This window comes from Lacerta agilis, chromosome 6 (assembly GCF_009819535.1).
Source record: "Lacerta agilis isolate rLacAgi1 chromosome 6, rLacAgi1.pri, whole genome shotgun sequence".
NCBI lineage: Eukaryota > Metazoa > Chordata > Lepidosauria > Squamata > Lacertidae > Lacerta > Lacerta agilis.
The window spans coordinates 77085468-77097589 of NC_046317.1; the positions used below are offsets into that span (position 1 = coordinate 77085468).

General features: G+C 44.4%; 1 protein-coding gene across 2 annotated transcripts in view; it reads right to left on the bottom strand.

Moving 5' to 3' along the window:
* Positions 1-12122, bottom strand: part of LOC117048997 (ubiquitin-conjugating enzyme E2 variant 1) — a 54925-nt gene that overhangs the window by 25416 nt on the left and 17387 nt on the right. For both annotated transcript variants that reach the window (XM_033153533.1, XM_033153529.1), the window contains exons 3-5: positions 4982-5073; positions 2596-2740; positions 1287-1499 (exon numbers count right to left, since the gene is read on the bottom strand). In XM_033153533.1, coding sequence (XP_033009424.1) covers positions 1287-1499; positions 2596-2740; positions 4982-5073 — 450 coding nt within the window. The remainder of the gene's footprint in view (positions 1-1286; positions 1500-2595; positions 2741-4981; positions 5074-12122) is intronic.

The window sequence follows — 12122 nt, forward strand, 5'->3', positions numbered from 1 at the left end:
GTCGAAACAATGATACCCAATACCATTTATTCTATGTAAAAATTTGCAAAGGAATTGAGGGGGGGGGGATGTTGGCTCCAACGGTAAACCATTGTGGTTTGATTTGCGAGTCCCAGATTATGAATGTCTTGTGTGTAAAAGTATTGCTGTAAACAGTAATTAGGATTGCAACACAGATGTGATTTAATAAATGTAGGGATTCCAAAATTTCATGGGTAGCGCTCTGCTCTGTGCAACCTCCCTCATTCCAGCACCAGCTCCCTGCACACATTAAAAAGTTGACCCTCCAGACCCAGGCGAGGCGCAAGAGAGCTACCGCTGGATGAAAACATTAGCCCCACAGTTCTGTGTACTCAAAGAAGCGCTTTCTGCTCACAAACATTTTTATAAATTTACTTCTATATAATATATTCCAGGGTTGCTTACCGGATCATACAAAACAAAAAATTTAAAATGGGATAGAATTGCAGCATTAAAACAACCAGAAATGAAGAGCCTGGGAAAAGAAGGGTCCCCATTTGGTGCAACGGGAAGCTGATGTATATACTGAGTCAAACTACTGGGTCCATCTAGCTTAGCACTGTTTACATCACAGTGGCTCTTGCTTGGCTCCGGGACTTTTGGAATGGAGAGAGCATATGCACTTCCAGTGGGCAAAGGTGCCTCCCCATCATGGCAGGTGAACATCCCTGAAGAAGGGGCACTCACAGCAATGACAGTTCTCTCCGCAGTCGCTGCCTGCCTCATTCCAAAATGGTGTCGACACCCAGAAGGGGCGACTCAGAAGAGATCTAAATGTACAAGCAGGCTCGTGTTGGAATAGTAAGTTGCTAATGCACGTGTATGATATATCCCCACTGACTGGTCCCAGTCAGCAGCTCTGTTGCTGCCCTAGTGGAAGTTTCAGGTGGCAGCTGCACAGGCAATGCATTACAGGCGACCACCAAAGTTTGGGTAACTGCATTGCAAGCTATACCTGTCCAAAAGGAGTCACAGTAGGTGCACCAGCCTTGGCTGGTGGAAGGCACTGTACACCATGTGGGAGGAAAGCAGGAGTGAGTAACTGTGTTGATGAGCCTATGCGCTTGATTCCAGTAATAGTCACCAATACCTGGGGGCTGAGCACATTCACCCTGTTCCTTGACTCTTAACATTTTTCCACATGTTGCGCCTGGCTCTAGCTGGCGGGTTTCAGTTTTAGTTTAAAAAACAACACCCAGAAAAAAATAGATCTCATAAGCCTGAAGTCTGCTCATCACTGAAATAGAAGCTTCACTTTTATTTACCTGTAGTAATACAGAAATAAGTTTCATGAGGAGACACGTGATGGATCCGGTGGTGTTTGCGTGGCAGGATAACGTGCCAGTCTTGCAGGAAGATAACCCAGCGAGGAAGACCAAAGTAGGTGTGAGACCACTTGTGAATCTGGTTTGTCAAGGTTCCAAATATAGCCAGGGCAAAGACGTAACACTCCCAAGGGCACGATTGGTGTAATGCTTCTAGAAAGGGGGGAGAAAAGAGGGAGTAGAATCCACATGACTCTCACTGAAATAAGCTGGCAATAGAAGGTGCCTAGACACATAGGTCTCTCCCCCCCCAAAAAAATATTAATAATACCAGAACTGTTTCTATAGGATGGTTACAGTTAAGCAGTACAACACCAGAATGCTTCATCAGAGGGAGCTCTGTCTGATTCAACAAGCCAATTATTGATACTGACATGTGTTGTTTACCGCTCCAGACACACAAGACTATATCGTTTTCCAATCCCACTTTGAGGCATTTGGCACTGTGAGCATCAGGGTAGATTTGCCATGCCAAGCATGAACTGACCTTCAAGTTCAAACTGATAGTTCTACTAACTACGCCAGAAACATTCTCTTGGGGTGCTTCCATGGTGGGATGGGTGCTCCCAATGCATGCAATTTTTTCAGTGTCTGCACAACATCTCTGGTGTCAGAGTATCAGCCCATATTCCAACCCCCATTTAATCTGGGGTTAAGCTTCCCAGGGAAACCCCAATGAAAACAAAAACAAAACACTATTGCCCACATATAACCCATTTGTGCTAACTGATCAACCCATTAACAATATCAAGCCCCATTCTGGAAGCGCCCTTTTGCCATCCATGTTAAGCCACTCATAAAATAAAAGAATCCTCAGGGTAGCTCCAAATAGGCTTTGTTTCACTTCCAAAGCGAAAATGATCACAATATCTCAAGGTAGTCATCTTTCTCATTCTCCCTTCACTAGTGTATAACTTGCTAGCAGCAAGAGGAATGCTTTGGGCCACCACTTTTAGTATTTGGCTTGGTTCACTCACCAGATGCATCTCTTAACATGGGTGTACCTTACAGATTACCTTTGCTTCTGCCACAGTACATACTAGATGAAGTGGTTCCTATCTTCAAATATCAAGTTAAGACTAGGTTGATATAAACCTTGCAATTTATGGTTTAAATATACATTCAGCCTTCTCAGCTGTTCCCGTATAAATAGCTTCATTCTGCCTGTCTCTTCGGAGGTCAAAGGCCTATTCACTGGACACCGTGGAAGCTGCAAGTCCAGTTTATTCATGGATTTATAGTCACTTACCTGGTGATAAAGAAACCAGCTTGTAGGCTATGTTTGCCAATGGAACTACCGTCAACATGCAGTTATCTCCATTGGTCTCTATAAAGTCGTGTCTTGTAATTGCTGTTGGGTCAATGTGATGTTCTCTGAAAGGTCTGATAAAAGCCTAAAAAAGTAAATACAGGGGGTGGGGGAGATGTCAGTCAGTCTTTGAAGTCCACAGCCTGCACAAATTTTTACTAGATACCCCTGCCCACAAATTACCTATGTAGTTAATTTAGGTCTCAAAAAGAGACCTACAAACCTCGCCTGTCACCTGGAGAGAATTCTCTCTTGCCACAAGCAGACAACTAGCTTATTTTCAAGTTCTAGGCCACAGTGACTTGGGTTAGGAGAACAGAGTCGAAACAAAATAGAAAATTCTTTCCAGTAGCACCTTATAGACCAACTGAGTTTGTTCTTGGTATGAGCTTTCGTGTGCATGCCCACTTCTTCAGAATCTCAGTTGGTCTCTAAGGTGCTTACTGGAAAGAATTTTCTATTTTGTTTCGACTATGGCAGACCAACACGGCTACCCACCTGTAAGGAGAACAGAGGTTATTCTCTCCCCATACTGAAATATGGTGGGCTTGCCTTAGGCTACGTTGGAAGTGCTGGGGTGCAACACAGCTTGAACTAGAGGCTGATGTGTCTGCATAGGATAGAGAGGAACTTCCAAGTTTCCTAGACTGTCCTTTCTGACCTAGCTTGTGCTAACCTTCCCCTCAAGTGCTACTCATATTCATAGGTTGCTGATCTCATTTCCTACTTGATTCTTCACCCTCACCTTGGTAGAGGAGACCTCTTTTGTGTTTCGCTTGTTACGATACAACAGCAAGAATGGCTCAAGGTCTCTCCACCTGAGATAGACAGAACTAGCATCTTTCCTGTCAAGCATGCATTTCCTGTAATAGAGCTTTCTTACTTTCCCAAACTCTGAGTCCCAGATTAAATCCAGCGTAGAGTGTGCTCCTCCAGCAGGGATACAGTGTTAAGGTGCAATTTCTGCTGGCTGTTTTAACTCCAAACGCACTGTGAACTCATGGAAGAGGTGAGATTTGAATGCAGGGACTCACAGGTTACAGATAACTCTTAAGCACTGTTACTGGCCTGAATTCAAATGTTAGTGTCTGTATTTATAGGTACAGTGTGATCACCATGCAAGCGTCTAGGAGATAAGTTGTTAGTGAAGTGGGAGCTGACCACACACACTGTAAGTTAGCAACAGGGCATGTCACAGGGATTGCTATTCAATATATCCTGGCTCACTCAACCTAGAACCAGTTTAACCTAGGGTTACCACGTCCTTTTTGCTGTTAAGTACACCAAGCGTATTAAGATGGGATAAAGTGGGGAGCAGGGAAGGAGAAAGCAAATGGTCTTTCATTAGTCTGATCAACAGAGAAGACACTTGTATTAGTCAGCATTAAGACAGCAAAGAGTGAAGTGAAGATGAAATGTTAGTACCAAAAGCAGTTTGGTAGCTTAGGGGTGGGAGAGAAAGCACAAGCTGTGTACTGTAGACCTCAGTAGCAACATTTGCTTGTTTTCAATAACACTAAAAAGTCCCAAAGTGGTCAGAAGACATTCTGCATGTGCTCCTATAATCTTATTCCAAAAGAATGCACACCCGAGTAAGTTGTTTTGATCTACGTTGGCATATGACAATTTGAACTCTTTGCCATTACGCTTTAAGACGTCTGAAAGCATGAGGTCCTGCAACTTTGACCAGGTACAGATTCCAAAGCCAGACTTTAGCAATGTGTTTTGGGCTCACGGGGTTCCTCCTCCCTTTGCGTGACTGGATTCCCTTCTTCCCTGGTTTGCAGTTAACTAGAGTTTGCCATGAAATCTGAATCTGGCCAACCATGGTTACCGCAAACTGAGAAGTGAAAGAGAGAGTTGGAGGGAGTGTGCAAGCCCAAAGTATATTCCCAACAGCCAAATAATAGTTTAGATACAATCACTGCACTGGATATAATTCTGAAAAGGTGAAACTCAGGATTCTCAAGCTATTCAGTGGCTCCGAACTCAAATTCTGCCTACTTAAACGATATTACAGTGGTGCCCCGCAAGACGAATGCCTCGCTAGACGAAAAACTCGCTAGACGAAGGCATTCGTCTAGCAGAAGCTGCCCCGCAAGACGAAAAATTTTCGTCTTTTTTTTCCTTTTTCGTTTAGCGAAAGCGCGGCTGTCATTGCCACTTCGCTAGACGAAAAAACCGCAATACGAAAAAATTCGTACAACGAATTATTTTCGTCTTGCGGGGCACCACTGTATTTTGTCCTATTACTGCCTGAAGAGTGTTGAAGTTTAGCTGCTTTCCAGTTCATCCTACAGCATTTCCCAATAATAAAAAGACAAACCTTTCCAACTATTGGCAGATCGACAGATCCCCAGGTATCTGCTCCCCAGTGCACTAGACCAGAGGCAAAATCAGCAGTAATGATTCCTGCAACTTTAAAAGAGAAAGGGAGGAGGAGAAGAAAAGAGATTCGTGAGACATTCAGATCAATTTTAAGTATGTGTAAATGCTATTTTGACAGATACATAAAGGCTGACATAGTGACTCCCCTCTCTCAAAACAATGAATCACTTCCGTGACCAACTCCCAAAACAAAAGAAAAACTACTTACCTGCCACTGCTGCATCTGTTCACTATCACCTCTATTATATGCAACTTGTACACAAAAACACCTATGCTTTTGCAAGTACCAAAGGTAAGCTATGGCATGTCACTGCCCACAAGCATCCATGGAACCTGAGGTCATTAGTCCAACTCCCTGTTCAGCATAGGATCTGTAGCGCAGATGCAGTGACAGATGACCACCAAGTCTCTGCTTCAATCCATCCAATGAAAGAGGGCAGACCACCTCCCCAAGCAGCCTCTTCTACAGCTCTTACCATTGGGTAGCTTCTCTTGATGCTAAGCTTCCCTCCTATTTCCAGCCTAGTTCCCACCCTCTGAAGCGAGAAAACACAGATCTGCTCCATCTTCTGCATGCCAGCCCTTCAGGTGAACTGAAGTTTGCCATCACGCTCCCTCCCTCCAATCTTCTCCTCTCCAAGCTAAACAAGGTTAACTCTTTCAGCTGTTGCTCATATGACTTGGTTTCCAGACTCTTCAGCATCCCAGCCACCCTCTCTGGACATACCACAGTTGGACAGTATCCTCCTTAAAATGCAACACCCAGAACCAACAGCACGTTCCAAATGCAGCCTGACCAACACAGAAAAGAGTGGGACTCCTATTAATACAGCCTGCAATTGCACTAACCTTCTTAGCAGCTGCACTGATAGCTCATGTCCTGCTTGAGATCAGCTAAGACACCTAGATCCTTTTCACATGTATTGCTGCTGAGTTGGGTCTGTCTCCACAATGCATTTCCACCACTGAAATTTGGTAGTGAAATGCAAGACTTCACACTTATTTCTGTTGAATTTCATGTTGTTGGTTGTGGCCCAGCATTCTAACCCATCCAACTCAATCCTGACTTTGTATTTTATGGTGTTTAGGCACCCCTTCCAACAGCTTCCGGTGATCTGCAAATCTGTTAAGCATTCCCTCTCCTCCTTCATTGGAACCATTTCTAAAGATGTTGAGCAGCACAGGACCTCAGACAAAGTGGTAGTATTTCACCCAAGCCCTCCCTCTAGGTTGACACAGGAGCCATGTGCTCATAATAAAGCACTTCTAAAAATTCAAAAAGCTTCATGCATACTTTCTCAGTAATCCTTATGGTATCCTGTAAAATGGGTTTGTACTACCACCACATTGCAGGGTGGTGAAGCCAAGGGAGTGTAGGGCCTGATAGAAACTTTATAGCAGAGGCAAGGTCTGAAGTAGGAGCTTCCCAATTCACAGCTCAGTTTTAACTGTGCTAAACTAGCTCACTGCACTGCAACTTTACAACACACACTGCTGAAGTGTTTAACGGCATTTCTACACCAGTGACTCATCTAACAGGGTAGGGCAGGGGTAAGAGAAAAAGATTAAATTAAGTCTACCTCTTGATCCCAACGTTAGCAACCTGACACGAAGTAAAAGAAATCCCACAAGGTTCTGAAGTTTAGCTTCTAGTAACATTTGCTTGAGGCCTATATAAAGTACTAGTAAACCAGGCTGCACAGTTTTCATTCACAATGATAATGCAGGAGTGATTTGGGTACTTGCTAGGAGTGAGACTGCAACAAAGCAGAGGAGCAGTAAGGAGAGCTGCATTGCAATCAGATTATGAACAAAGCACTTTGATTTGACTAAGCAAGGTGTGGCTTGTTTAATCATGGCATTCTGGAAATAGTCATAAAGAGCTCGCAAGCTACTGTGTTCAATAGCATGTTGCAAATAAGCAGCCTAGAAACCAAAAGGAGGCTCATATTGAGGGCACAGATATTGCACGTTTTGATTAGTTGGGACAAGGGGCTTGACTACACATGACGTAGGCTATATATACATATATTTGCCATTTACAGGTAGGTAGCCGTGTTGGTCTGCCATAGTCGAAACAAAATAAAAAAAATTCTTTCCAGTAGCACCTTAGAGACCAACTGAGTTTGTTCTTGGTATGAGCTTTCGTGTGCATGCACACTTCTTCAGATATCTGAAGAAGTGTGCATGCACACGAAAGCTCATACCAAGAACAAAATCAGTTGGTCTCTAAGGTGCTACTGGAAAGAATATATTTGCCATGAAAGCTTCCCGTGGCCAAGACTTGTGTGGATTAGCCCTTTGGCCCCTGACATGCTCCTGGTGAAAATCCCTTTCCCCAAAGCTGCTATCGGTCCTGGGTGGGAAGCTCCCATCGGAACCAGCTATAAGAGGCAGGAGAGTGGATGGATTTTCACCAGTAAGACTTAAGTCTACCCTCCCAATGCAACAGCCACTATCCTGCTTAGGGTGTCTCTCGGCAGCTATTTACACTCTTAAACATATTCCTTTAATGCAATTAACATTTGGTGTAGCCTGGTCCCAATTCAATAGGCCAAGAAGGTGGTGCTGAGGGAGGCACTGGGTCCCAGTATATCTTACCCTCTTAACAAGAAAACTCGTATCATTTGCCCTGAGCCATGAGCAAATCTAAGCACGTGGCTCACACAAATCATGGCTGGCGAGCCAAACTTCATCTTCCAATCAGGCCACTTAGATCAGCTCTCTTAAATCCCAGTTAACAGGATTTGGTTCAGAATTAGCAGGATTCCAGACAGCAGATAAGTGTAACAATCTGGAAGACAGGTCATTCACTTTTAGCAGCATGCTGCATTTTTCTCATCTATTTGCAGAAAGAAATTATTTTCTACATTAACACATAGCCGGGCAGGGGTTCACTTTGCTCAATACAAAGAGTGTACTACATCTCTAAAGCAACCATTTACATTCATAAAGGCTACCGGCCTCTTCACCTCCATCACAATATAAGTGTGCATGATTTCAACTGAGTGCATATAATACTCTTGTGAAATCCTCCCAGGCAGAAATGCAAGCATGACATGCCTAAACACCAAATGCAGAACAGAGAATTCTCATGAGAGTTAAAAGGGCATGGTAAACAAGGAAGAGCAGTGCTGAATCAGGCCAGCTTGCACAAGACCTACAGGCACCGAGGATTTTATTACCCCAGGCATTTTCTTAATTTGGCCTCTGATGCTTTTCACTGCTACCTTCATTGCTGGACCATTTATTAAGCTTACATTTTATGACTGGTGGCTGTGGCTTTAAGAGCTGCCTTGTACACATGGAGGATAGAAATGGAAGTAAGAAAAAAACCCTGAAGTCAACCCTGATAAATGATGCTATACATCAAAGACCTTGCAGCTATAGAAACCCTGAAAATAGATGTCACAGCCCAGGGTTTTTAAGACAGCCTTTGCCGAACAGTCCAAAACAGCTTGAGGGCACCAGGTTGGCAAAGGCCATTTAAAGCAAATAAACAGCAAATAGCACCAACAACTTGGGCTCAACAACTCTGGCCTTCCCACACACCCCACCCCCTATAAATAAAAACCTCAATAACTCTGGTCTTCCACACGCTCCTCCTCCCACCAATGACAATCAGTAGATCACTGCCAGTTTTTTTTTATACTGGGCATAGATCGCAGTTTCTTGGGAGTTGGACGTGCCTGGCCTAGAGCAAGGGCGAGGAGCTGTGACTCTTCAAAGACTCATAGAATTGTAGAGTTGGAAGGAACCACGAGGGTCATCTAGCCCAACCCCCAGCAATGCAGGAATCTTTTACCCAACATGGTTCTCGAACCCACAACCCTGAGATTAAGAGTCTCATGCTCTACCTTCAGATGGTGTTGGACTCTACACCAACAAATCCCAACCCACATAGCCAATGGTCATGGGATGATGAGAGCTGAGGTTGCATAACATCTGGAGCAGCACAGCTCTCCAACCTTGGCCTAGTGAACTTCACCTGAAGAATATTTTCTGGCGTTCTGCTGCCTGGAAGCACTGGCCATTAGGGGGGAATTTGTGGTAAGCAATCACTTGTAAAACAGTGATTGAATTTGTGGCTTGTGGTTTGCTATTCCTGATAAGCTACACGAAATGTTTCAGGGGAGGCTGTCAAGAATGCATTCCATCTCTAATGCACCTGGCAACACTAAGGCACTATAAGATACATAGAAAGCTAGCAGAAGAATATAAATACTTCACATTACCAGTTCATGCTACCTTCTCTGTATCACTTTGCATTTAGTTGTATTATGTATTGGTGTAAAGGCCATGGTACAACCCAAATCAGTCATTCTTAAGTCACATTAATATTAATAGGACTTATTGGCATCCGCCTGTCTCAAGAGACAATGGAGTGCATTGGGTGGGGGGATGAGTCAATCTGCTGTGTTAGCAGCACAAAAGTGACCTACCTGGGGCACAAGCCTGGGCAGTGTATATGGAGGCCCTGGGTTGCCCAGGTGACAAGACCCTCCCCCTTGGCCTCGCTGATGTGGTCCAAAGGAAAGCAGAGCAAAACATTTGGGAGTACATGCTTAATTATAATTTACCCCTAATTTCTAATCACAGAAGCTCAAAAGGTCTCTGGTACTCATAAGATGCAAGAGTAAATATGAATGTGGCTCCAAATTACCTGTTCGCTTTGTCCAATAATCTCTCATCTCTCTTCAGGAAAAGAAACAGGACACTAGTGTGACTTGTTAACCACTTACAAAGCAAGAAATACCTGCCAGCTACTGGATAGGGGAGGATGAGAGCCACTCTCACCTGAATTGGGCACTTATTCTGCAGTACAACAATAAGCACACAGAGATTCATGATTCACAGGCCAGGTATGAGGAGGTCTAATGCAATTTAGCAGCAGCTCTTAACAGAATTTATGTACGGTATTCTCAAACTACTCAGGCAAAGAGCCTCAACAGGTTTCCTAGTGTTCTCAGCAGGGTGTGTAGAGCTGGCCCTTATATGCTGAGTTTTAATGTGAAATATTCAATGAGTAGAATATCAGAACATAAATTCAGAAACACAGAAATTACATTCGGGGTTTCATAACTGATCCGGCAGGAAATATTTGCATGGGTCACCTACAGGTATAAGAGGAATATGAAAGGGTTAAAAGTTGGAAACTGTAAAGAGAAAGTGAAGTGAGCCCTTTAGTCAGGCTGGGATGCTGGCCAAGTGACTGATCAAACATTTAATTAAGAAGCTTTTGTAATGTTTTTATATGACCTCCCCTACCCCTGTGTCTCTGTGAGCCTTGACCATTTAGCCTTAGGAGTCATAGCTGCTAGCAGAATAGCTGGGCAGCTGTTTTCTGCTCCTTGCTGCTGAGCAACTGGCTCTTTACACCTGTATCTTGGGGGAAGACAGGTTCATGAGCTATGTAGGCGGGCCTAGCATGATATAAGAGCAGCCACTAAGGGAAGCTGTTCCTTTGAGATTGTCAGGAGTTGGGACAAGAGCACCACCCTACTTGATTGCCATGAGGTGGTTTTTTTATGTCCATAGTGTCATGAAGTAGTGATCCTGTGAGCAAGTATCGCTGGGTGGGGCCCCTCAGGGAGGTGGTAACAATTAGTCCCCAAAGTGGGAGCATGTGATGGGGCTGGCTGGTTGTCAGCATTCCCCAGCCCCTATAAATCTTCGAGTTACCTTGCTGGGTGAGAGCTAGGTGAACGTCTGAGCAAGTTACCGGTAGTTAACTGGGTTGGTGTGCTGACAATACTGTTAGTGCCTGGTTCCTGCTACCTGCCTGCACAGTGATGTTTGTAATTCCAGGAGTGGTGTGTGATTGCAGAGGTGAGAAGGCTTGAAATATGTGCTTGTGAGGGAGGCATGGCTGGGGATGGAGTGGGGCTTACGGAAGCCAACACACAAGCTGTCACCACAGTGACAAGAAGCCGTAACTTCCCAGGAGACGCATATTTCCATTAGATTTGCTGTGGAGGAAGACAGTCTCACAGTCACGGTCTGGCATGATTTGGTGCAAATATTCTGGTAAAGAGCAGACTCTTGAGTCCAGTGCTGCTCTCCAGAAATGCATGCTTTAAATTTGACAAAGCATTGGCCCTACTTTAGTGTTCGCTTCTTAAGTTTGCTAGCAGATTCTGTCTAGGAAGAGATCTGGTAACAAAACCACAAGGCTACATATTAGTTTCTACCTTTACTTCTTCATGCATCAAACCTTCCCAATCTGCCATCTTTTCTGCCATACTTTTACTTAGAAATTGTCATTTCATTTGACTTAATAGAAGTGATCCTTTACCACTGGTGATGAAGGCTCCCAAGCAGTGTTAGAAACTCAGATATACATCAGATCGCTCTCTAAGTGACATTTTGCTTTCCCCAGTTGCCAACCTGGCATCCAGAGATCTCTTATGTCGTCTCAATTGGACCCGAGCCAGTTGCAAAACATGCCTGGCGCCTGTTTTATTTCTAACACTGCTCCCAAGGAACTGCAAACAGGTTCTCAGGTATGCTTTAGTTCAAATAAGAAACAGCAGGAATTCGTTCTGCTGATTCTTCTCCTATCTGAGTGTCTGCACAAGGGAGGCAAGGCTGCCTCCCCTCCAGCCCTCTCCGGTTGCTAGAGGGCTCAATAAATTGGGAGCAAGGAGAAATATAAGCTTGCTGGTATGTCAAGCTGACTTGGGGAATGGGGCACAGCTCAGTGGAAGAGCATCTGTTTTGCATGCAGAAGGTCCTGAGTTCAATCCCTGGAATCTCCAGGCAGGACTGGGAAGGTTTCCTGTCTTGAAACCCTGAGAGTCACTGCCAATCAGTGTAAGCAACACTGGGCCGGATGGGCCACTGGCCACACTCTGCCCAAGGCAACTTCCTATGTTGTGGACATTTGTGGACCCCTGCTTCAAGTCACAATCCACACTTGCAACTGAAAGTTCCTACTGAGACCTCCACAGAATTCATTCTGCCCCTTTTGTGAATGAAAAAGTCTTTTTATAATGAGACAGAATATTCTTTGTCAACGCGTCCATGCTCTGCCTTCAAGCTCAGTAATAGATTCACTGTTGCCTACAAACAATGGTGTA